Source organism: Lithobates pipiens, unplaced genomic scaffold (genome assembly GCF_037356315.1).
Source record: "Lithobates pipiens isolate NorthernLeopardFrog02 unplaced genomic scaffold, aLitPip1_a1.2 Scaffold_3, whole genome shotgun sequence".
NCBI lineage: Eukaryota > Metazoa > Chordata > Amphibia > Anura > Ranidae > Lithobates > Lithobates pipiens.
The window spans coordinates 127,373,261-127,400,932 of record NW_027507790.1 but is presented as its reverse complement, the minus strand read 5'-3'; the positions used below and the strand labels follow the sequence as shown (position 1 = coordinate 127,400,932).

Below are 27,672 nucleotides of genomic sequence, written 5' to 3'. Positions count from 1 at the left end.
GAAATCATGGTGGCCGATAGCCGATATATAATGCCGATTTTTTTGGGCCGATATGTTAGGCCGATTTTATTTTATTTTATTTATTTATTTTTAATCCCCCTTGATCTAACACACCTTTCCCACTGGGGCGTTTTTTAAGGCGCTTTTGGGCTAAAAATAGCGCCTGTAAAGTGCCTGCAAAATGGCTCCCCTGCAGTCTGTGTGAAAGACAGAGTGCTTTCACACTGAGGCGATGCGCTGGCAGGATCTTAAAAAAAAAGTCCTCCAAGCAGCACGTTTGGAGTGGTGTATACCGCTCCTCCACCACTCCTGCCCATTGATATGAATGGGCACCACTGCCGAAGCGGTGCTTCATGGGCGCATTTAACCTCTTCCTTGGCCGCTAGCTGGGTTATATGTGCCCCACTAGCAGCCAAATAGCACCGCTAAAATGATGGTAAAGCGCCGCTAAAACTTGCGTTTTACCATCAACGCCTGCCCGCTCCAGTGTGAAAGCAGCCTTCATTAGTGATACAGAAAATTTCTTACACTTAAACATTTATTAAACAAAACAAACCTCCAATCAGTTTACTTGTATGTATGATCTAGATAAAAAAAAAAAAAAAACCTATATATTAAATAAAAACGGGTAGTCAAAACTTTTGGACAAAAAAAAAAAAAAAATGGACTAACTTTACTGTTTTTATTTTATTTTTATTTTTTAAATGGTGTATTTTTTTCCCAAAAAAATGCATTTGAAAGACCTCTGTGCAAATGCCGTGTGACATAAAATATTGCAACAACCGCTATTTTATTCTCTAGGATCTCTGCTCAAAAAATATATATATAATTTTTGGGGGTCTAAGTGATTTTCTGGCAGAAAATACAGGATTTTTACTTGTAAGCAACAAGTGTAAGAAAAGTATTTAAATGGTTAAACTGAGAACTTCTACACAGAGATGACTTCATTCATTCAGTGTAAACATTGTAACATTTAGTTCTTTTCTTGGCAGTCTGCCCAGAGAGGAGGAAAGGGTTGCTATGACAACTCAGCAACTCACACTGACTTCTTACAGAAGTCATTTCAAAGTCCCGCTGTAGAATCGGCTTTTTATCAGCAGAATCGGCCGATGCCGATTATTTAAAAAACGGCAAATATCGGCCGATATATCGGTCGACCTCTACTGTGGGCTATATCCTGTGTAAGCATCACCACTTTCAATATAACAGACCCTACCAGTGCTCATGTGGTCAAGATTTTTCTAAAAACGCCATTAGTGTTGGCTGTAGAATAAGTTTTGCAGTAGCGTTTTTCAGCGTTCTCGTTTTCTAGCTCTTTTTTAAACAAAACTATACTCCCACAAAAGCTTATAGCTCAAAAACGCTCATAAATGCAGAATAGCCACATTTTTCAGTGCTTTTGGGAGTTTTTACAGCTGAAAAACTCCTTTTGAAACACACTAGTTCTGGGGCTGTTTTCCAAAATGCCCCTGCCAATAACACTAATAAAAGCCTATGTGTGCATGGACACATAGGATAACATGCCGGGGAGTTTACTGGCAAAAGAAAAAAAAAAAATGCCTAGAGCCAAAAACAGCAGCTGTAAAAACAAGGCCTTATAACTGCTCTGTTCATAAAGCACAGCACACAAGATAAAGATGTGATGCGTCTGCAGCTATACTCAGCGCTTTATCTTGTGTCCTGTGCCAATTTAGAATATGAAGAATACATTTTTATAACTGGTTCCCACCACAAAAATGCAGCACTCCTGCATTTTTTTCAAGTTTTTTGCTGAGTTCCAGTGCGTTTTTGATTCATTTTCAATGTTTTTTTCCCCCTCTTTTATCCAACGTTTCCTGAGGTTCTTTGCTGTAATGCGTTTTGATGCATTTAAATGCATACGTGTGTTTTCAATGTGTTTTGTCACATTCCAGTATAATTCTGTGCAAAAAAAAAAATGAGATTTTTTCTGCACTGGAACTGACCGCATGGGTGTGAACTAGACGATTGGAACCCATATAAAAAGTACTGTCCATGCTTTTTTGATGCAGGAACCAAAAAATACACTGAACTGCATCTGGTGTGAACCGGCCCTTAGTTAATATAATGGGTTGATTTACAAGAACTGGAGTGTGTAAAATCTTGTGCAGTTGTGCATGGCAGCCTATCACCTAACTTCAGCTTGGTCAATTAAGTTTTGGAAAAAAAAAGCCAATTGGTTTCTAGGTAGAGCTGCACCAGATTTTGCTATCTCCAGTTTTAGTAAATCAACCCCAATGTGTGATCTTCCTTTTTATTTGGATCCCGTCAAGGATGGAATAAGCCTAGATCTGCACTCAAGCTCTGGTGGGCTCTTTATGTATGGACCAATCAGAAGTAGATTTTATATACCTACCTACAACTACTCTGGTATACGTCAATGCAGTATCCTGTGCTTATTGTAAAAGTAATGTGTTTCATTACGATCGCATGTCTATAAATCATATCTAAACTATTAGTTTTACTATAGGACTGTATGTTCAAAATATATGTCATGTATAATAATAATTATATACAAGGCTCGTTTTTTTTAAGGGCAAGTGATATAAAAGCAAATAGTGGCTACACTGGAAGGGTTCTCTAGTAATGGAGGTGGTGGCATCTCAGCGTTTGTCTTTCCTATTTCTTAGCCCAGAATTGGGACCTCTGTTTTCCCCAAAACACAAAATTCGCACATTGCCCCAGGGGTTGTAAGACTGACTGGCCTCAACCTCCTCCCCAGTGCAGAATGTAATGTCATCAGGAGAAAGCAGAGAACCCAGAAAGTCTAGGCACAGCCTCTTCTACCTGCACGGGACAGGGAAGTATTGTTGAAACAGAGTAGCTAAATGGCAGAAAGTTGCAGTGTTTGGAGTGGTGGGGTCAGGTATCAGGAATGCTGTGAAGCAGGGAGGTTCAGCGTACAGAGTGCAAAGTTGGGGGTGCTCAGTGACAGAAATGCATTGTCACGGTTCAATAGGCTAGGGGTACTGGGTTTTGTATAGGCCTGAACACAAAAGCTGAATACTTGTAGGCTGTAAGCCTGACCCTAGGGCCATTCAATATGGTGTAGATCTGGACTGCGTCACCCACTGTTCTTAAGTGGTGTAGTTAGGATGGGAGAAAGGGGGCTCATCTTTACCATTGGGTTATTTGAAAGAAAATTGGCCCACAAGCTGGGATGCATTGTCTGATGAACACAGCTGAAGCATCACAGGAATGTGCGCTCTTCCTGGTTAATAAACAAGTGCACTCTTTAATGTCATAGCATTGGCTGATCTCAAGCTTCTCAACCTTAGTAAATGAGTACATTTTAAAAAAAAACGCATTATTTTTTACTTTTTGTTATAATAAATATCCCCCAAAAATATATATATAAAAAACATTATTTTCCCTCAGTTTAGGCCGATACGTATTCTAAGTAATAAGCGATTGATTGGTTTGTGCAAAAGTTATAGCGTTTACAAAATAGGGGATAGTTTTATGGCATTTTTATTATTATTTTTTTTAACTAGTAATGGCGGCGATCAGCGATTTTTACTGTGACTGCGACATTATGGCGGACACATCGGACATTTTTGGGACCACTGTCATTTATACAGCAATCACTGCTATATAAATGCAGTGATTCCTGTGTAAATGACACTGGCAGTGAAGGGGTTAACCAGTGGGTGGCAGTGTAGGGGTTCAGTGTTCCTAGGGGTGTGTTACTAACTGTGGGGGGCTGGGCTTTCATTTAGTGAACACTGATCTCTGCTTTAATCACATGGAGCAGAGATCAGCGTCACTAGTTGCTAGGCAGAATTGGGAAATGCTGTTTACAATGGCATTTCTCCGTTCATCCGCCCCGTGATACGATCGCGGGTATTCCCCGCGGCGATCAAGTCCGTGGGACCCGGGACCGGACTCACGGGGGTCCCAACCGGCACGCAATGGCAGAGTGGCATTAAAGATTGGACGTACCTGTACACCAATATGCCTGCCCATGCCATTCTGCCGACGTACATCGGCGTGCGCCGGTCGGGAACTGGTTAAGAACCCTCAAATCTTTTCATTATAAGATTAAACAACATCTGTGGTACATTTCCCCCTTCCCCACCACCCATAGGAGCATACCTTCCTTTTTCACCCCTTGCTGCTCCATTCAGGCACAGGGAGCAAGGGACATCTGTCCTGGGAGGTAATGTATTTAATTTTTTTTATATTTTTTCTGAACAGATAGGGTGAGAATCGAAAGATAGATGTACTGTACATACAGTGAGGGAAAAAAAGTATTTGATCCCCTTCTGATTTTGTAAGTTTGCCCACTGAAAGAAATGATCAGTCTATAATTTTAATGGTAGGTTTATTTTAACAGTGAGACGCATTTCAAAAAAAGTTATAATTTGATTTATTTTAATGAGTGAAAAAATATTTCATCCCCATCAATAAGCAAGATTTCGAGCTCCCAGGTGTCTAATATAAAGGCAATGAGCTGAGATTAGGAGAACTCTCTTAAAAGGGAGTGCTACTAATCTCAGCTTGCTACCTGTATAAAAGACACCTGTCCACAAAAGCAATCATATTGCAATCTCTCCACCATGGCGACCAAAGATCTGTCCAAGGATGTCCGGGACAAGATTGTAGACCTACACAAAGCTGGAATGGGCTACACGACGGTTGCCGAGCAGCTTTGAGAGGACGACACCAGTTGGTGTGATTATTGGCAAATGGAAGAAACACAAAATAAACTGTCAATCTCCCTCGGTCTGGGGCTCCATGCAAGATCTCACCTCGTGGAGTTTCAAAACGATCATGAGACCGATAAGGAATCAGCCCAGAACTACACACGATAGATTAAAGCAGCTGGGACCATAGTCAAAATAACAATTGGTAACACACTATGCCATGAAGGACTGAAATCCTGCAGCGCCCGCAAAGTCCCCCCTGCTCAAGAAAGCATACGTACAGGCCCGTCTGAAGTTTGTTAATGAACATCTAAATGATTCAGATGAGAACTGGGTGAAAGTGTCGTGGTCAGATGAGACCAAAATCAAGCTCTTTGACAGCAACTCAACTCTCTGTGTTTGGAGGAGGAGGAATGTTGCCTATGACCCAAACACCACCATCCCCACTTTTAAACATGGGAAGTGGAAACATGCTTTGGGTGGGTTGTTCTGCTTAGGGGTCAGGCAACTTCACTGCATCAAAAGACGCTAGATGGGGACCATGTTCCATCAAATTTTGGGTGAGAACCTCCTCTCAGCTAGGGCATTGAAAATGGGTCAGGGATGGGTATTCCAGCATGACAATGACCCAAAACACATGGCCAAGGCAACAAAGGAGTGGCTCAAGAAGAACATTAAAAAGTCTTGGAGTGGCCTAGTTAGTCTTCAGACCTTAATTCCATAGAAAAGGTGTTAAGGGAGCTGAAGGTTTGGAGTTAACAAACCTCAGCTTTGAAACCTTAATGGCTTGTAGAGGATCTGCAAAGAGTAGTGGGACAAAATCCCTCCCGAGATGTGCGCAAACCTGGTGGCCTACAAGAAATGTCTGACCTCTATGAATGGCAACAAGGGTTATGCCACCAAGTATTAAGTCATGTTTTACAAAGGGATCAAATACTTATTTCACTCATTAAAAAGCAAATAAATTTATAACCTTTTTAAAATGCGTTTTTCTGGATATTGTTGTTATGCTGGCTCTCATTGTTAAAATAAACCTACCATTAAAAACTTAAACTGATAATTTCTTTGTCAGTGGGTAAAACATAGAAAAATCATCAGGAGATCAAATAATTTGGTCCCTCGCTGTATGCTGCAGATGTTCAGGCTTTAATCACTTCTGGACCAGCTAGCTGCCATAACCCCAGTATCCTCGTCCATATCATTGCAGGGCAGAAGCGACGTCAAATCCTTACTTCCACCCATAGCTCTTAAATGGCTTTTTTTTTTTTAACTGACAATTTTTTTTATTGCATTTTAGTCTAAATATGAGATCTGAGGGCTTTTTAACCACAGATCTCATTTAAGGGGTCCTGCCATGTTTTTTTCTATTACAAGAGATGTTTACATTTCCTTGTGATAGGAATAAAAGTGACACTTATTTTTTTTAAACTGTAAAAATAAACAAGCTCGTGTGCAAAAGTGAAAGTATATTTATTTGAGTAGCGCCCGCATACAAAAACTGTGTTCAAACCACATATGTGAGGTACCGCAGAGATTGGTAGAGCGAGAGCAATAATTCTAGTCCTAGATCTGCTGTGCAACTTACAACATGCAACCTGTAGAATTTCTTAAATGTCGCCTATGGAGATTTTTAAGGGTAAAAGTTTGTCGCCATTCCACGAGCGGGTGCAGTTTTGAAGCATGACATATTGGGTATCAATTTATTCGGCATAACATTATCTTTCACAATAGAAAAAAAAAAAAAAAAAGTTGGGCTCTGTTGTCTTATCTTAATTAAAAAAAGATAAAAAATCGTCCCCACCTTTAAGACCACTGCGCAAATACGGAGGGTTCCCCACAAGATGTAAACCAGTGGTGAGCCTTTAAAATATGAAGGCCAGAATAGAGTTTGCCAAACATCTAAAAAAAACCTTCACAGTTCTGGAACAACATCCTATGGACAGATGAGACCAAGATCAACTTGTTCCAGAGTGATGAAAAGAAAAGAGTATGGAGAAGGAAAGGAACTGTTCATGATCCAAAGCATACCACCTCATCAGTGAAGCATGGTGGTGGCAGTGTCATGGCGCGGTCACGGATGGCTGCCAATGGAACTCATTCGCTTCTTTTTATTAATCATGTGACTGCTGACAAAAGGAGCAGAATGAATTCTGAAGTGTTTCAGGCAATATTATCGGCTCATATTCAGCACAATGCTTCAGAACTCATTGGATGGCGTTCCACAGTGCAGATGGACAATGACCGGAAGCATACTGCGAAAGTGACCAAAGAGTTTAAGGGAAAGAAGTGGAATGTTATGCAATGGCCTGGTCAATCACCTGATCTGATTTCGATTGAGCATGCATTTTCAGACAAAACTGAAGGGAAAATGCCCCAAGAACAAGCAGGAACTGAAGACAGTAGCAGTAGAGGCCCGGCAGAGCATCACCAGGGATGAAATCCAGCGTCTGGTGAGGTCTATGCATTCCAGACTTCAGGGTGTAATTAACTGCAAAGGATTTGCAATCAAGTATTAAAAAGTGAAAGTTTGATGGATGATTGTTAATCTGTCAAATTACTTTTGGTCCCTTAAAAAGTGGGAGGCACATATACAAACTGTTGTAATTCCTACACCGTTCACCTGATTTGGATGTAAATATGCTCACATTAAAGCTGAAAGTCTGCAGTCAAAGCACATCTTGTTCATTTCAAATCCATTGTGGTGGTGTATAGAGCCAAAAAGATTACAATTGTGTCGATGTCACAATATTTATGGACCTGACTATGTGCTTTGTTCAGATTTCATGTGTGGAATTTACAACCACTTTAAACCATTACACTGCAAAGCTGGAAAGGTTTTCAGGTTCCTTGTATCACCCATCTACTCACCAGAGAACGAATCATCAGTGTGAGATCATTCATTGTCCAATGAGTATGTAGGGGATATGGAAGGCTTTGGGGCTGAAACAGCTGAAAGAAGAAAAAAAAAACCCTTCTCATTACATCACCAACCTCATGACTTTTTAATTTCCGTGTTAATCCTTTGTGTTATGTTATATTAGTCAGTGAGCTTGTTCAACTCCACTCAAAACATCCTATTGAATTTGAATACATTCGATGTCCTCCACTTGTGTTTACAAAGTCATATAGATATTCAGTACCTGTCATAAGCAGATCAAATACTACCGTGAGATAGAAGGGCAGAGGCCATAAATACAGATAGATTCAAATAAAATGGAAAAAAAGGACAAAATTACTTATATACTGCATGTCCTATAATATCAGTAATAGAAGAGAATGTTCCAATTTATCAACCAATTCCAATAGCCACACATGAAAAGTGAATGCAGAGTGGTCACTACAGTATATCCATCACAGATTTGTTGCAATACATAGAATACATCGAACAAAGCTGACTGTAGGAGCATTAGTCTGCATTCAATCACAAGGACTCGGGATATGTGCTGTGACCTTGGTCAAATGACACTTTCAAAGACGTGGTATCCACATATGTGGCGCAGTCAAGTGAAAACCGTTCTCGGTTATTTGCCTGCACGTTTCATCTACGGGCTCAAGTAGCAATCAATGCCTGATCAGGACAGAACTGAAAAACTCATCTCCTTGCCTTCTGGTAAACAAGACTCTGAAGGGTATTGTTTTCCGTCTGTCTGACACTGCAGAGAGGATGGCACCGTCACAGTCCTGCTGGATCAGACGCTCTGCTATTTCCTGCTATTAGTCGTTGTCCAATCAGGAAATGTTGGGAAAGAAACACGCCAAGGAAAAACTCGGAGTTAGTTTACACTGACTGCAGTACCCAGCACTTCTAGAATAAATTACAAATGTATGTACTAATGTAAACTCTTACAACTGATGAAACAACGCACTTGCACCACAAATCTTCACATGGGGGTGTGTTGCAGTGGACGGTGTCAGTAGTTTATTTTTCCTGTATTTTTTTACAATTTCATTAGTTTTTTTTTTGTTTTCCCACAATGCTTTTTGGTGGAGACAGGGTTGGGGCAGTAGACCGTGTTGGTAGGGCAGGGGGGAGTGGTATCAGTTTTTTTTTTATACATTTATTTTTTCCATTTTTTTTTTATTTTATTTTTTTTAAATCAGCCTTGTTGGGGGGCTTTGGTCAGATATCAGGGGTCTAAACAGACACCTGACATCTCTCCTTTGAGACAGGGATGGCAACAAGGGACACCAATTCCCCAGTCCTTTTCTCAGCATTGAAGATGAATGAATGGATAGGAGACAGCGGCCTCTGTCCATTCATAAACCAAAGCAGAGTAAACACAGTTCTGCTCAGTTTTCACAGGGCACAGAAACGTGTGCTGCTCACGGTGACTAATTCAGAAAAGGAAGGGGCCAGTAAATTACAGATTTACCGGTCCCTTCCTCCGCTCCACATCCTGACAGATTCCTCACCAGCATGCATCGGGAGAGGAGAGGAGGGATGTTGGCTGCAGGGGATGAGGGGGGGGGGGGGGCGGAGAAGGACAAGGGGGGCAGAGGAGTGGCCGGAGGACATAGGAAACAGCCGGGAACGATAGCTGTGAACACTGATCTCTGTGTTTAATTTTTAGCCAACAGCCACGGAAGGGAGAGAAGGAATAGCGGCTGTCAGCTAAAAAGCTATACAGGGAGATCAGTGTTCACAGCTGTCCCTCCCACCACACCAATTATTCCCCGCTGTGAACCAAAGGACCACCCAGGATTGGCCATGCAGCCATATCGGGAGGCACAGCAGAAATGTGGGAGACTTGTGATGTCTGGGATTTGGGAGTCCCCACCCGCTTTACCTCCAGGCCCCCATGCGGAGATCACAGATCTGGGGAAGGCTAATCATCCTACTCTACATTTCCTCACTTCGCTTAAAACTGCAAAAAACTTTTGTACACAGTGCATTTTCCTGTGCAAGCATCAAATGAAACACCATTGCAAAGAGACTGCTGTAATCCTTAAAGTTCAACCCCAGGCACAAAGCATAAAAAAGCCCCCGTGCAAATAAATGGCATAATGTGCTAGTATTCAACGCATACTAGCATATTATGATAGACCTCTCTGTAAAAGGCATCTGTAACAAAACTTCCTACAATCTGCTTGCGTGCTTTCGTCATATACCGCTTCCTCCCCAGTCTGAATATGGATATCAAATATTACAACCACAATCAAGACAATACTCATTTGGTTGCTGAACATGGACTGTTTATTATAACAAAAATACAGTCTTCTATACAGATGAAGATGAGGTTTCCCCCCTCCTGCTCATTTTACTCCAACAAAACACCTGTAACCAGAAACCTAATTAACATGAGCTAGTTATCTAATCTTTTATCCAGACTTGGTGACTCGGAGATATGACCTGTCAAGGTAGACTCCTCACTCAAAACTTACAACACACATAAGTATAAACAAATCCCCCAATAGTTTGCTAGGAGACAAAGGTGTGTTAATGAGCACAATAAACTATTGGGTGAAAGACCCGGGCTTTCCAAATCTCATTAATCATTCTTTTCACATGCATCTGTCCACTGAGTCCCAAGCTGCCTTCTTAATAAATGTCCTTTTGCATTACTTAACAGAAAATCTTCCTAAATGCTTGTAGCTCCCTCAAATGCCAGGGCCCATCGGCAGTCAAGAGACTAGCATTCAGTAACCTCCAAAAACCTCTGTCCTGGGTGAGTCTGTCACAGTATCCTTCCAGCGTGCAGCTGACAGGGCTTTCATCTTCTCAAGTCTACCTTCTGGGTCTTTGGTCTCCAGACATCTGAATGGCTGAGCTGCAATTATGTCACTCCCACGCATGCGCACAGGAGTCACAATCGTGGCTCTGGATTTACTAAGCTTCAGAGCACAGTGTGCATGCACCAGTGAGGTCAGCGGCTGAATTAGTAAATATCCCCTAAACATTGCACATTTAGAAGATATTTATTGTAACTTATCTGTAGGAAAAAACAGCCAAGCAGTGTTTACTAACGCTTTAAATATATTCCTCAATAGCCACAATATGGGGTTTATTTACTAAAGGCAAATCCTCTTTGCACTACAAGTGCAGTCGCTGTAGATCTGAGGGGGACATGCAAGGGAAAAAAAAACCTGCATTTTTGCATGTATGTGACTGGATGATGAAATCAGCAGAGCTTCCCCTAATTTCAGATCTTCCCCTTAGGTCTACAGCAACTGTACTTCCAAGTGCACTTGCAGTTTACTTGTAGTGCAAAGTGGATTTGCCTTTAGTAAATGAACCCCACTGTGCAGTAAATGGCTTTGCAAACCTGGCTATAAAGAGAGGAGGGAGCTGAGACAAGGCTGTTCACCCTGCAAAAAGGGAGAAAGCAACCGTGACCGGTCTTTATTACAGGAAGTTTCTGCACAGAAGCAAAGTTCTACGCTGGATTACTGTACACATTTGGAAGAAACAAATGACACAAGACTTGGGCTCCACGCACACTTTAAGATAAAAAACACTGGGGAAAAAAAAAAAAAAAATCACTGGATAAAAAAATGCTGTTAATAGCTTTTTGTAGGAGCATTAGCATTTTTTTGTAATTTTTGCAGTTAAAAATAAATAAACGCTATTAGTAGCGTTTCTGCTGGAAAAACGCTCCAGGAAACTCTACAAAAACATTTTTTTCTGTCTCAAATATTGTGCATGGACACATAAGATAACATTATTTAGCTTCTAGGAGCTTAAAAAAAATGCTAGTGTGCATGGAGCCTTAAAATGATTCTGAAGGTTCAAGCTTTTTACATTAATTCACTCTACACGTTGAGGCCACGTTCACACCACAGCGATGCGGGAACGCCGCGAATCCGCGGCGTTTTCCCGCATCGCACACCTCCCGCCGGCAGTTCACACTGCCCTATGCGGACGGCTGGGAGTGTCAATGATATGTTAATGACACCCCCAGATCCGTCCGCATATCGCAGTGCGATCTGCAGACTCACACAGGAATCGGATCGCATGGTGTGAACCCCCATGCGATCCGATTCTGTTGCGGACCAAAAAAAGGGTCCCGTGCGAGTTTGCTGCGGGAGCGATGCGAATTCAGCCATACTATCTGTATGGCTGAACTCGCATCGCTACGGAGATCGGATGTGATTTGCACTGCAGTGCGGGTGCAAATCACATCCGGATCTCCCCCCGCAGCAGTGTGAACCCAGCCTAAAGGTGAAAAACCTTCTGGGTGCAGCTCCCCTCATGCCCCGAACCACCCCCCCCCCCCCCCGTCCCATCTTACACTTATCTGAGCCAGATCTCCAGCCAGATCATAAGAGCAGCGGCTCCCCCCGGGTCTCTCTCACCTCAGTGGCTCACACAGCTCTGGAGCCATTGGCTCATGATGCTGTTAAATCACAGTGAGCCAATAAGGAGAGAGCAGGAGCGAGGCCGAACCACACGTGTGTATGTGGACTGTGTGGCTCAGGAGAGAGCCTGCTTGAGTGCCCCATAGCAAGAGTCTTGCTATTGGGGGGGGGGGGGGCAGTACCACCAGCAACAAGGGACCCAAATAAGATGATAGTGGCTGCTTTGTGAAAAAGCAGGTAAGTATAATGTGTTATTGAAAAAAAAAAATCCTTTAGCAATCACTTCCCATGACTTCTGGATTTAGAAAATAATTACATAGAGTGCTGGAGGAGGGCAGAGCTCGTGGCGCTTAAGGGCGAATCATGGGGCTGCAAGGACCAATAAGTGACAGCTGGCTGAGGTTTCAGATAAAATATGGCGGATCACAGCAGATTTACATTATATTCACTAGACATGCGAGTATGTTTATTGCAGATAAAAGAGCAAAAAAGTTAAGGAGTTGAAAAAATTACTAGGTATGGGGGGGGTTGCAGTTCTTTAATAGCAAAAGCAACAGAACTGTACTGACACCAATATGTGCATATACTAGTGGTGTGTTTTCTGTACTTGATACTGTAGGCAGTAAGGAGGTAATGAACTGAATGTCTCAATACACACAAGTACCAAGCTAGGTACTTTCCTCAGTCACACTGAAATGGACATGGGCTGCAGTCTGTGCCGCTGATGCTGCAGATTTTATTCTCCAGAAATCGAAGAACAATGAAGTGCAGTCCAGTCTTACTATATGATCCAACGCTCTGTTGCATATTATGTATTCACTTAGATTGTGTTCCATATTTTAAGGACGGACTTTGGCAGGAGGAGCCGAGAATGCCTACTGTCTGTAGCTGTGTTTTAAAAGGGCACAGCAAAAAAAAAAAAAGAACTTCCCAAAGGAATCTGCTTCCTTTACCCTTCCCCCATAAAGATAACATTAAGGAATACGCTCTAAATGCCAGATCAAGTAACAGAGATTGGGAGTCTACGGGCAGCTGTAGGCTTCTTTTATTTTACTGACATCTCAGTCTGTCCATCTATAAACTCCTTTTTTTTTAATCTCTTGGCTTCTTGTCTGGGGTGACAACACATGGACATTACCCGTCATAAGCATGATCAGTGAAATCTGTCAGTACTTTGCACAGATGATGGGCAAAGCCGATCAAAAGGGGAAAGAGCACACAAAGCTCCCAATAGAGCCAACTTACATCTAAAGGCAATTTACTGGAGATCTTGTCTGAATCACCCGCTCAGGTTTCCGCTTCATTTTTCAATTTGATTCTGGAAAACCAACAGCTGGAAAATGGTTGCTATGGGTAGCAGTTGTTTTATTTGGTTATCTATTAGTAGGGAGGGATGCGCCAATACCAGTTTTTTTCTCCAATACTTGTCTATACCAATACCTATATTTAGCGTCATGTGCCAGGTTTTATTTAAAATTTTTTCCCAAAATGAGGAACTACCATTTCTTTATAAATCTGAAATACTATAACCAAAACCGGGTTCCCATACAGCGGCGGCCCGTCCATATGGGGGCGCAGGGGAACCACTCCCCCAATCTCCATGCGGGGCACCGGACGCATAGAGTTCTACAAAGGTTTTTATTGTGACGCACAGGATTAGAGCTGCGAGGCTCCAATTGTCACCCACATGTGACATTGGCGAAGCAGCATTCGCTATTGTCTTCCTGCTTCTCCTTCTGGTCAATCAGGACAGGAAGCAGGTCCCAAGACCAGATTGGCTGGGAGGAGGAGCGACTGGATTGGCTGGGAGGAGAAGCCGGAGAAGCCAGGAAAGTCACCCGCAACCTGAATGGGGTAAGTGCTGGGCTGGCGGGCTTGCGAGTGGGGGGGTTGCTTGCGCCCCGCCCCCAAAAAAACAAAAAACGGAGCACTGGTCGCCACAGTTCACAGATTTGAGCCCCCTCCGATGCAACTTATTCAGCAGGTCAGGTGTGAATTGTCAAAGTGTTACAATGGCAATCACCTGAACATGCGGCTGGCCCACACATGCAAACTGGCTGCATTGAAAAGGCTGCAGGTTGACATGTAATGCGTGTCAGATGTAGTTCAAAACGCATCCAATTTGCATATATGTGAACCAGGACTTGGTTTTAGTTTCGGAGTATTTGCATGAGTATAAGTACTTGTGCAAATGCTTATCATAGAAACTGATACCGATATTGGTGCAATGCAAATTATTAATATATACATCTCAGACTATTGGCATACACCTTCCTAAAAAAGTTAGATTATACTATTCTGTAATAAGTTGATGCCGCTTTTCAGTTCTAGGGTCACAGCAATCTCTGCGCCCCCAGTCACACTTGAACGTTTTGTCGCTTAACGCCCAAAGCACGCCATCGCTCAAGGTGAAGAATCCCATTATTCTAAATGAGACCATTCACACCTGAGCCTTATGTCAATTTGTCACCTCAAGCTTGAAAAAGCTTCTTTTAAAAGGCAGAATCACACAATTTTGGCCCCATAGAGAGACTTTAATAATGGGAGCATCTGAAAAAATGCTTACCGCCACCAAATCACCTGACTACTTATGCCAAGTGCGAAAGGGAGCCGAGTAAAAAGAAAAAAGAAAAAAAATTTGAAAACTCAATAAGGTGTTTATTGCCTGAACTGGAAAAATGACAGCTACAATGTGGAAAGCTTGCTCCATCAATCACTTTGTTCATACATTTCCGAATTCTAGAACAAGACACCAGTTTTATTCATGCATCTTTTTTTTTTTTTTTTCTTTTTTTTTTTTTTTCACTGCATTCTTTAGTTTTTAGTACAAAGCAGATCACAGAAAGGGCAGCGAGTGGTTTTATGACTCAGACACAGACATAGGTTTATCTTAACCTCTTCTTGCCTAAACCCTAAGCTACATTATAGACCATAGAGGTCCCATAGTACTGATGTGCATACTACTTTTACATGTATAATGACATAACGCTTACCTCGCTGGCTTCACCATTCAATTCCTCCTTACAGTTAATTCCAAGCCCAGAACTCATGTTTCCAGTCTAAAGGATGATGGGGTTTTTATCCAATAAGAGCTCACGGCACAAACATTTCAGAAATCCTGGCAGCACCTCTTAGCTTGTCTTCCAAAGCAGCATGCATCCTCTGGTCCAGCCATCCACAGGCACAACTTTTACAAGTGTGACATGCAGGAGAACGAGCCTTCACACACATAGGAATGAGCTGATGCTCAGCCTGAGGAGGTCAGGCTTGCTTTGGAGGTGCTAGACGAAGACATGTAGAAACATTAAGCGCACAGCAACAGGACTTGTGATCTGAAGATGGAAAAAAAAAAAAAAACCTCAATGCTTGGAAAGAGCTGGTGTGCAGCTGTGCTCGCCTATAGCCGTGTCCTGGCCTCCACTGAGGACACCTCCCCATAGAAGATCAGTGTGCAAAGTCCACTCCAGCCATTCATCAACACACAAAGCACTTCCAATAGGAAACACAAGACACTCCAGCTGGGCACTACATGATAAACTTTCTGGCTGCTTCTCACATGCGAGTGCATGGCTTTGTGATCAAAAACAGCTGTCTAGCTGATGGCTACAGAGTGCAATGGAGGGATGGGCTTGGAGCCGTGACACTCCGAAGGAGGGGGGACCAGGGGGAGGCAGTCGCCAGAGCACTTCTCAAATTAATGTATCTTCTTTCAAATGGATAATGAAACAAATATGCCAATACATTATGTGGCTGTTACAGTATTACGGCTTCAGTTAACCGATGGCTTTTATTCCCTTATAAAAGAATCTAATTACTGGTACAATTGTGTACATTTATAGAAGGCAACAAGAGTCCGTGTCAAATATACTCCAGTAATCTAGGACAGATACACCATGTTTTCATCGCCCATAGAAACCGGGGCAACTCGCCATCCACACAATCTGTGTGGGCAACTGGAACCAAACGTATACCCCAGAAGGTAGCTACACTTGGCTATGACTGATCTGAAAACAAACACCAAAAGCACTGTTCTCTAGGATTATATTCCAATGTCAGAATAAAGCAGACCATAGAGGATTTTTTTTTTTTTGCAAACCAAAAAATAAATAAAAAACTGATCCAATTGCCCCATGCATACATACGTACATACGTACAGGGTATATGGAAATCACTCCAGCTAATCTATTGTGTTCTGACCGCGCGGAGACTTCCCTACCGTCACAATACACTCATCAGTGTTGCCAGCTATAGCCGGCGGGACGGATCAAGCAGCAGTGTTGCCAACCGCCAGTATTTTTAATGGCAGCCAGTAAAAAATGGGCACTTTTCTTATGCCAGTGAAAGAAAAAGGTTGCCAGTAAAAAATATGGCTGTGACGATTGGCCGAGACCATCCGAGTGCCTGCTACAGTGTGTTTGGCCTGTGCCGGCAGTGTGTCACGTGAAGTCATCATGCAAGGGAATGGAGCAGCCAAAGCCTCATGTGCAGATCTGCAGAACAGGAAGGCAAGCCGGAAGTGGACTGAAGGGACCACCTGGCATGGAGAGAATTGGTCACTGACTCAGGAGGGGACGTGTCATGTTGGTGAAGTGCCACCATCATCTGTACTGCTGCACACTGACCCAGGAGGGGACGTGTCATGTTGGTGAGGCGCCACCATCATCTGTGCTGCTGCACACTGCGATTCAGGAGGGGAGGAGTCATGTTGGTGAGGTGTCACCATCATCTTTGCTGCTGCACACTGCTGTCAGTGTCACTGTGAGAGTCAATTACATTCGTGTGTGCCGCCCATACTAATTTCTTGCCCTCTCAATTCCTGTCCCTGAGCTACTTATTTACCATACTGAAAATAAAATAAGTAATATGTTTTTGCCTTAATATCTATCTTAAATCACTTTGCTATTTGCATATTGTACTTGTTTGCAGCCTAAATACTGAAATTTGCAACTTAAATCTGTCATTTTGTAACTTTTAAAAATGGCAGTAAAAACTTAAATTTTGGGTGTTGTGTCAGTAAATTTCAATCTGGTAGGTTGGCAACACTGTTAAGCAGCATTTACCTGACAGGCTGATTGTACAGAAGTCGATCGTTAAAACTGCCCACATACATGAATTGAACTTTGATCGGTCCCTGCTCTACTGGCTGAATTTCGATCCGTCTATGTCCCTATATTTTATTACAACAGCTTCCTCATAGCTAATAACCTCATACAAGAGGGACATACTAAAAAGAAAATCTCATAAGAGATCAAAACAAATAGACCTGTTCCCAGCACGTGGACACACTATCTTATGGTGTCCAAGCACGCTCCAAATGTATTATCTGTTTGATGTGTTCAATCAAAATGATTAAATTCACATACCATCTAACAGCCATCACTTCCCTTCTAATTAATACTGATTTTAATACAGATTTGATCAGAGTGATACAATCGGCCCGGACAAAAAATTATCAGTTGCGTCAATTGTAAGGGCTGAGATACTTTATCAATACGATCGGATTAATTGATTATAGGATTACGTGCTGGAAAAAGATGCGATCGAGAATTATAAAACATACATTATATTGTCAAAAGTAAGGCGACGCCTGCCTTTACATGCACATGAATGTTAACGCAGTCTTAGTTTGTAGGGTTCAATATTAGGTTGGCCTACTCTTTGCAGCTAAACAGCTTCAACTTTTGTGGGAAGTTTGTCCACAAGGTTTAGGAGTGTGTCTATGGGAATGTTTGACCATTTTTCCAGAAGCCCATTTGTGAGGTCAGGCACTGATGTTGGATGAGAAGGCCTGGCTTTCACTCTCTGCTCTTATTCATCCCAAAGGTGTTCTGGTTGAGGCAAAGACTCTGAAACAGGCCAGTCACGCTCATACACTCAAACTCCCTCATCCATGTCTTTATGGACCTTGCTTTGTGCACTGGTGCACAGTCAAGTTGGAACAGGAAGGGGCCATCCCCAAACTGTTGCCACAAAGTTGGGAGCATGAAAATGTCCCAAATGTCTTGGTATGATGATGGCTTAAGTTCCCTTCACTGGAACAAAGGACCAAGCTCAAACCCTGAAATATAACCCTACGCTATGATCACCCCTCCACCGCATGATTTGGACCAGTGCACTAAGCAAAGTCCATAAAGACATGAATAGCGTATGGGGTGGAGGAACTTGACTGGCTTGCACAGAGTCCTGACCTCAACCCAAACGAACAAGGTTTTTCAACTCCAGTCCTCAAGTACTCACCACAGGCCAAGTTTTCAGGCTTTCCATTATTTAGCACAGGTGATTTGATCAATTTCACAGCTTTAGTAATAACCATAGCCATTTCATCTGAGGGAAATCCTGAAAACATGACCTGTCGTGGGTACTTGAGGACTGGCGTTAAAAAACATTGAGATAGAACACCTTTGGGATGAATCTGAGTGGAGACTGCGAGCCAGGCCTTCTCTTCCAAAATCAGCGCCTGACCTTACAAATGGGCTTCTGGAAGAATGGTCAAACATTCCCATAGACAATCCTAAACCTTGTGGACAGCCTTCCCAGAAGAGTTGAAGCTGTTATAGCTGAAAAGGGTGGGTCAAATCAATACTAGACCCTACAGACTTAGACTGAGATGGCATTAAAGTTCATGTGCCACAATACTTTTGACACTATAGTGTACATTTAAGTGGACCTTCACATAAAGTGAGAATTCTGCTCTCTTCCTCCAGCTCCCTTTCCTCCTACAGTATTCAAATATTTTTTTTCCAGGGAGGTACCTGCTCCCACTTCTACCTCGTATGATTGGTCTGGTCCATCTGCAACCATCTAGGTTACATCACACGTGCCAGGAGGCTGTGGGAGCATTCTGGAAGGACCGAGTCTTTTCCCACATCTTCAGTGGGGAGTTGGCTCTTAGATATCAGGAAATCACAGCCGGCCCCCACATGAAAGATGGCGGTACCTACCAACTATAGGGCGATCATGCCTATATTATGCCTCAGAAAAGGAATAAGTCTACGGAATCGTGTATGGCCACCCCATTAACAATTTCCTCATTTTAGATTTGTGGAGGGTTAAATCTAATGTCAGGTTTTATTTTGTTGTTGATCTCAGCTGTGTCTCAGATAACTCCCTTCACCTCACGGTCTATAAACAGATAGTGTGAGGAAATCTTTCAAATGTTAAAGATAACCCCTCTAAAGATGGCCATACACAGTGTGATAAAACTGAAGGATTGATGCCCGATTTGATAAAACAAGAAAAACAGATATCGATCAAGGACGACAAAAATGGTATGCCCGAGTAATAAGCAACAGATAGTGATGGTTTTGATCAGCTCAAGACAATGGGTTGCGACAGAAAAAATAAATCACACAGGTCAATTGATAACATTTTCCACACCCTTGTGAATCACAATCGATCTACATGTAAGAGTGCCTTGTACAATGGACTTTTTTTTCCGCCACAACAGATCAATTTTAGTCAATCAAAACTGTTGCCATCTGTCACTCATTGCTTGTCTACACCATTTTTATATGGTTCGATTGGTGTCCAATTTAATCATCTTGTCAAATCTGACATTGGTTGTACAGTTTTATCACAATTTGTAAGACCAATAAAAGGTTTCATTCACACGGGGCCGTAAAACAAGCATTTTTAATTATGGATCAGAACACAGCTTCATTGTTTTCAAGTCTAAACAAAAGGCGAAAATAATTATGTACGCGTACCCATCTTTACACGTTAATAAACATCGATGTGCAAGTGTTTTACAGATCATTACGCAGGAACGTTTCTTCTAGAAAACGTGTAACAACATCAGTAAAAATGTTATGGCCGTGTCAGTGAAGACTTAGGCTGGCCATACACTTTACAATCTGATTGTATACTCTAGTTTAGATCTATTACCAATTATGCAGTTTAAGGACCTGCCTGATTTGGTACAAATGCAAAGGATTGTTTAAATATTCTTTAACACATTGGGCGATTCTGGTAAAGATAAAGGAGAACGTACAGAGATTGTACAATCAGGTTGTATAGCAGATGACCAGCTTTAGGACAACGTCACAGGGACAGGTGATCATACTGGAAAATCTTTTTTATATTCCTGTTCTGGTGGTAAAGCAAATTTTTGGATTTACTCAAACTTTTATTCCTACTGGTGATCAGAACAAGAAGATGGTTTACATCTGTGTTACCGTTAAAGATCTCACTTCCTATTTGGGAAAAAGGCTGTCCCCAGGACAGGAAGTGAAGGAATCTCTCCAAGGGAGCCTCTGGTGGCTAAAAACTTGACAGGAGATTCAATTCATCCCTACTCTATTCAAAACTAAAAAGGTTTTCTATCCACATGCACTACATAACAGCCCTGGAATCTATTTTTCAATTTTTTCTGCCTAGTTGCAACATCCTCCATGAACGTCACCTTTTCCCCCTCGCTTAGATTTGTTTGAAACAAGCAATATGTGTTTGTTACGGCCAGGTGCACCATTATATGCACATTACACATCCCAGAGTCCCTAATCCATCTAAGGAGCAATCCTACATTCAATAAAACCAGGGAAAATTGATGTAGCCTCTCTCTCACTGGAAGTTGAATCATAGCATCAAAAACCAAAAAGGAATCTAGCCACTTGCTTACTGGGCACTTAAACCCCCCTCAGTCCCAGACCAATTTTCAGCTTTCAGCGCTGATGCACTTTGAATGCATCGCCCCTCAGGGGGCGCGCAGGCCGTTCGTGCACGGGATTACGTCAATAGACGTAGTCCCGGCAAAGGAGATCCGCGCTGTAGCCGTCATTCGGCTATAGCGCGGGTCTCAAGTGGCTAGAGACTGTGAGGAGGCCGAGAGCAATATTTAAGCCTAGTACACTCAGGCCGAATGTCAGGCGGAATCAGGCAGTTCAATAGAAACAGTTCACATTCAGCCCATGTATACGGCAGCCGGTCCAACAGAAGTCGTCCATTCAGCTGGGTTCTGTCAGAGGGTCATGTCCAAAAAAAGGTCTGCTGACCAGAGTGTACTTGTGGGGGACAAGCCCCCCGTGTCAGAATACAATAGCACAGCAAGGGAAGTCACTGCACTAACATTTAGTGATTGACGAACTTCCGACGGGACGTTTCGCGAACGCAAAACGCAAACGCGGCCGATAGTTCACAAACCGTAACGTTCGCGGAGGGCCCCATTGACTTCAATGGGAGGCGAACTATGCAAACCTACAGGTCAAATTTGCAGCCACAAAATAATTACTAGCTGTGCGCACATAGTCCCACCACATGGCCAATGACATAACACATGTATGAGGTGACTCTGGAATCGACAACTACAAGCATTCTTTTTTTATATGTGAAATTGTGACAATTCAGGACTGTGGAGCGCATGAAGGCAATGGAGGAGAGGGAAGGTCAGGGTAGGCAAAGAAGAGGGTGCACCGTGATATACAGCACTGACACCTGCCCCATAAGCAGCCCCAGGAGGAAGTCAGCATAGCACAGGGATGGTGGGAGCCCCTCATAATATGCACAGCAGAGGGTGCAGAAGAGTAAGGCTGAGTGAGCCACTCACCCAATTCTGGTGCTTCCTTAATCGCACGCACCTTCTGCAATTTCCCACTTTGGCTCAAGCCTGTTGCTCCTGCCCTACCCCTACCACCCCTGAGGAAGGGCCTGCCTCTTCCTCTGCCTGTCATTTTTTAAATGACCCTGTGACAAAACTCTCTACAGAAGTGCAGTATGTATGTGGAAGAAGGTATACAACACCCCGCTTCAATCTATTGTTTTTGGGGGCCACTGGTCTATCACACCAGTTACAATACTTTTTTTGGATTGCGTTTGTCACTCTTTGTAGTATCGCTGCAGAACCGCTCAGCAGTCACAATGCTAGACAGTGGAAACGCACTATACTATGCTTTCTATATGTGCAAGTATTTTATACGTGTATTACACAACTATATACTGCACACCAAATAGTACACCTATACCAGTCCTTAAGGACCTTTGTGGAACTAGTAGGTTGTGATTAGCAGACTGCAGCAGAAGGGCAGCAGTCAAGTATAATATTCTTTCTATATTTGGAAGAAAGAATATTATACATGTACAAGCCTATTACCATACCAGTCCTGAAAAGAACCTTTGTGGACCTAATAGCTAGCAATTTGGGTCACTGCAGCCTCTCCCTGCTCCACACAGCAACCTCTCCCTATAGTGACAGTAGAAAGAATGTAAAATGGCCGCCGGATCGGGTCTATTTATAAGTTGGTGGAATGTCCAAGTGTCCATGTGCTGTAATGTCTCAATTGGCTGTCCTGTACCCCATGATGGATGTGTCATCATAGGTCAAAGTTCTTTTACACAGTAAACACGTAAGTCCGCCGGGCGAACAGCGGCAATAGTCTGCCGATTGGGCGGACCGCGAACAGCCGAAATTCGCCGCGAACAGACCGCTGGGCGAACAGTTCGGCCATCCCTACTAACATTGGCTTAATAGTACAGCTGCTCCAACCCCCCCTGGGTTTAATTTTTTTTTTTTTTAAATAAAACTAGTAGTGTTTATGAGGCTTTAAGAATGCATACTAAAATAGAATTATTGTAAACCAGTTTGACTTCAAGTACACTAGCCTATGCTGGCAGCTCCTAAACTTGAGTCTAGGAGGAGATTTTGGTGTTTTTTTGCAAAGCTCCTAAACTCAACTCCATAAAACCTGTGTCAATTTACACATAGGCTAGCAAGGCTGCTGCATTTAGGTGAGCTTCAACCTCCCACTTCAGAACGCGGCACGATTTTGCCATTTCCTGCTGCCACGGTATATGTAAGCCAGTGTACACGAAGCTTGAAGTGCCTCTAAACTGCAAAAATAAATTGAAACGAAACTGCATCTGAGCACTACATACCGAAAATGCTATTTAATTCATTTTTAACCACTTCAATACAGGGCACTTAAACACCTTCCTGCCCAGACCAATTTTGAGCTTTCAGCGCTGTCGCACTTTGAATGACAATTGCGCGGTCATGCTACACTGTACCCAAATGAAATTTTTATCATTTTTTTCCCACAAATAGAGCTTTCTTTTGGTGGTATTTGATCACCTCTACGGTTTTTATTTCTTGCGCTACAAATAAAAAAATACCGAAAATTTTGAAAAAAAAAATGTTTTTTTTTGTTTCAGTTTCAAAACTTTGTAAATAAGTATGTTTTCTCCTTCACTGATGGGCACTGATGGGGCTACACTGATGGGCACTGATAAGGTGGCACTGATGGGCACCAATGTGGCACCAATGAAGTGGCACTGATAGGCGGCACTGATGGGCGACACGGATGGGTGACACGGATGGGCGACACGGACGGACACTGATAGGTGGCACAAATTGGCACTGATAGCTGGCACGGATGGGAGGCACGGATGGGCATGGATAGGCGGCACAGGTGGGCATAGATAGGCGGCACAGGTGGGCACGGATAGGCGGCACAGGTGGGCACGGATAGGCGGCACAGGTGGGCACGGATAGGCGGCACAGGTGGGCACGGATAGGCGGCACAGGTGGGCACGGATAGGCGGCACAGGTGGGCACGGATAGGCGGCACAGGTGGGCACGGATAGGCGGCACAGGTGGGCACTCATAGGCGGCACAGGTGGGCACTCATAGGCGGCACAGGTGGGCACTCATAGGCGGCACAGGTGGGCACTCATAGGCGGCACAGGTGGGCACTCATAGGCGGCACAGGTGGGCACTCATAGGCGGCACAGGTGGGCACTCATAGGCGGCACAGGTGGGCACTCATAGGCGGCACAGGTGGGCACTCATAGGCGGCACAGGTGGGCACTCATAGGCGGCACAGGTGGGCACTCATAGGCGGCACAGGTGGGCACTCATAGGCGGCACAGGTGGGCACTCATAGGCGGCACAGGTGGGCACTCATAGGCGGCACAGGTGGGCACTCATAGGCGGCACAGGTGGGCACTCATAGGCGGCACAGGTGGGCACTCATAGGCGGCATCGGTGTTATAGTAATGGATGCCAATCAGTGCCAAACAATAATGCATGCCAATCAGTGATGCCCATTGTGGCCACTGATTGGCATCCATTATGGGCACTGATTGGCACCCATTGTGCTGACTGGCACCCTGGTGGTCTAGGGAGGATTATGGATTTTTATTACCTTTTCCCTGGTGGTCTAGTGGTGTCCCTGGTGGTCCAGTGTGGGCATCCTCGGGGGGGCTGTGCTGATAATCGATCAGCACAGACCCCCCCTGTCAGAGGAGCAGCCAATCGGCTCTCCTCTACTCGCGTCTGACAGACGCGAGTGAGGGAAAGCCGATCACCGGCTCTTCCCATTTACACTGTGATCAGCCGTGATTGGACACGGCTGATTACATGGTAAAGAGTCTCCGTCGGAGACTCTTTACCGAGATCGTAGTTGCCGGGTGTCAGACTGACACCCCGCAACAACGATCGCCGCGATGCACGCCCCCGGGGGCGCGCAGCGGCTCATTATCCTAATCACGTCATATGACGTCCGGTTAGGATAATGAAACCACTTTGCCGCCGTCAATTTGTAATAGGGCGGGCGGCAAGTGGTTAATATTCAAAGCAAACTTCAACATTAATTTCATGACTATGCTTTATTTTGCTGATATATCACTTTGAAAAACATCCCTTTAGCATTCTAGCCAAGGTCATCTTGATGATTGGGTGTGCTTAACCACTTGCCACCCGCCCTATAGGCAAATGACGGCTTGAAAGTGTTTTCAAAATCCTGGCTGGGTGTCATAGGACGTCCTCAGAATTTTGAGCCGCTGTGCCCCCCCAGGGCGCGCATCGCGGCGATCCTTTTTGCGGGGTGTCAGTCTGACACCCAGCAACTACGATCTTGGTAAAGAGACTCTTTACCACGTGATCAGCCGTGATTGGACAAAGTGTAAATAGGAAGAGGCGTTTATCTGTCAGACGCAAGTAGAAGAGAGCCAATCGGCTACTCCTCTGACAGGGGGGTCTGCGCAAACCAATCAATATACGCTTAATGCGATTTTTATTACCAAAAATATGTATTAGAAAACATAAATTGGTCTAAACTGAGGACATTTTTTTTTTTTAAAAAGCAAAAAAAAAAAAAAAAAAAAAATTTTGGGATATTTATTATAGCAAAAAGTACAAAATGTTTTGTTATGTTCAAAATTGTCACTTTTTTTTTTTATAGCTCAAAAAATAAAAATTTTAGATATCAAACACCACCAAGCTCTATTTGTGGGAAAAAAGGATGTCAGCTTTGTTTGGGTACAGCGTCACACAACTGCGCAATTGTCAGTTAAAGCGAAGCAGTTGCAAAATAGGATTTTTATAACAGCTTACCTGTAAAATCTTTTTCTTTGAAGTATATCACGGGACACAGAGCCATAGTAGTTACTATGTGGGATGTCCCCATAGCAATGCCAACTGAAGGGAGGGAGACACAACAAAGTAGGGCACGAAGACCAGAGGACTCATACTGCAGCCTGCAGTACACTGTGCCCGAAGGCGCTATCCTCATGACCTTTATATCTACCCGATAGAATCTGGTAAATGTATGGACCGAAGACCAAGTTGTGACCTTGCATTTCCTAGCCATGGAGGCTTGGTGATGCACTGCCCAAGAAGCACTAATAGCCCTGGTGGAGTGGGCTTTAACATGAAAAGGAGGAATTTTTCCTCTTTAAACCATAAGCTTGAACAATCGCTTGACAAATCAATTTAAAAATGGTAGATTTTGACACTGCCTGTCCTCTTTTAGGACCATCTGGCAACACAAACAAAATAACCGTTTTACGAATCTGGTCACTTTCAAATAAACCTTGACCGTTCTCACCACATCAAGAGAAAGTAGTGACCTCTCTTTCACAGAACGAGGTTCTGGAAAAAATGAAGGCAGAACAATATTTTGGTTCAAATGAAAACCGCACACTACATTCGATAGGAAATTAGGATGAGGCCCCAATACAACCTAATCCTAATGAATAATCAAATATGGCTCTTTACAACAAGAGCAGCCAACTGATACTCTTCTGGTAGAAGATATGGCAACCAAGAAAATTATTTTCTTCTTCAAGTGGACCAAGAAGGCTGTTTCTGTAATGCCAAAAGGACTAAATTCAAGTCCCAAGGCTTCAGGGGTGACCCAACTGGAGGATTAATCAGTGTTACCCCTTGAATAAAGTTACGAACCAGAGAGCGTGAAACAAGTGGTCATTGGGAAAAAAAAAAAACCACTGATAAGGCTTACACGAGGCCCTTGATAGGACTCAAGGCCAGCCCAATTTCTAATACCATCTGTAGGAATTCAAGGATCCTACCCATGACATAATTCCTGGGGTTCCAACCCCTGGATTCACACCAGTAGACATATGCTTTCCAGACTCTATAGTATATATGTCTCTGGAGGCTGGCTTCCTAGCATTAACCAAAGTACAAACTACTGAAGCTGACAACCCACGGTCTTTCAGAACGTGGGTCTCAATAGCCAAACCGTTAAATTTAGCAATTATAAAAGGTAGTATAGAATACCAGACCTTGTGAGAGAAGGTCTGGCCACAGTGGTAAGGTCTAAGGGTTCCCTACTGCCATCTTTACAATCTCTGCAAACCAAGATCCCCTTGGCCACAAGAATAGCCTCCTTTCGTTCTTGCTTGATCCTGTCAAGAAGGCGTGGAAGCAGTGGAACATGAGGGAACACATAAATCAATGAAAACTGATCCCATAGAAAAACCAAGGCATCTATTCCGAATGCCATCGGATCCCTTGTCCTTGGCACTAAGTTGACAATTTTGTTTTTGAACCTGGACGCAAACCAGATCCACGTCCAGGACTCCCCATTTTTGACAGAAACATGTCAGGGTGAAGGGACAATTCTCCTGGGAACAATTGTTTGCAACTCAAGTAGTCCGCTTGCCAATTCTCTAGCCCTGGAATGAAAATTGCTGATAAGCAAGGAATGTTTTCTGCCCAAGAACATGATTCACCCCTCTCTGGGCCGCACGACTTCTCCTGCCCCCATTGGTGATGGATATAGGCCACTGCTGTGGTATTGTCGCATTAGATCCCGACAGGATAATTCTTTCGTTTGAGCGTCCAGGCATCTAGGGCCAGGCGTACTGTGCAAATCTCTAGAATACTGATGGGCAAGGTCATCTCTGATTTGGACCATTTCCCTTCGACAGACGCTTCTTCCAGGACTGCTCCTCAGCCCAAAAGGCTGTCATCTGTTACCACCCTCCAGGTAACTGGTAACCAATTGAGGCTCTGACGCACTTCGGGGGATAAACACATTGTGAAGTCGAGAGCTTGGACCTTCTTGTTCCAAGTTGACAGGATACCGGTTTGCAGCAGTCTTGAATAAAACTGTGCATAAGGAACAGTCTCGAAAGAAGCCACCATCTTTCCCAATAACTTCATGCAAAGTCAAATAGAAGGATTCTTCTTTGTTTTGACCAATTGAATCAGTTCCTTTATTTGAACCCATTCTTTCCTGGGGCAAAAACACCTTCTTCTAAACAGTATCTATGATCAGCCCCAAGTACTGCAATCTCCTTGAAGGTTTTAAGAAGGATTTCTCTAGGTTGAGAATACAACCTAAGCATTCCAGGTAGCCGACTACGGTGATCAAACTTTGGTTTAAGTGGGCTACCGACTGATCTATCAAGAGTAGATCGTCCAAGTAGGCTAGTATTGTTATACCTTGAGCCCTTAGCCTGGCTAAAGAAGTAG

At 43.4% G+C, this 27,672-nt stretch overlaps 1 protein-coding gene across 2 annotated transcripts in view; it reads right to left on the bottom strand.

Moving 5' to 3' along the window:
- Window positions 1-27,672, bottom strand: part of MCC (MCC regulator of Wnt signaling pathway) — a 523,846-nt gene that overhangs the window by 319,979 nt on the left and 176,195 nt on the right. The window contains exon 1 of one of the 2 annotated variants that reach the window (XM_077462269.1): window positions 14,954-15,549. The exons of the other annotated variant lie outside the window; for it this stretch is intronic. Within the exon in view, the coding sequence (XP_077318395.1) occupies window positions 14,954-15,010 (57 nt within the window). The 5' untranslated portion in view covers window positions 15,011-15,549. Of the gene's footprint in view, window positions 1-14,953; window positions 15,550-27,672 lie in introns of those variants that run through there. 2 annotated transcript variants of the gene reach the window in all.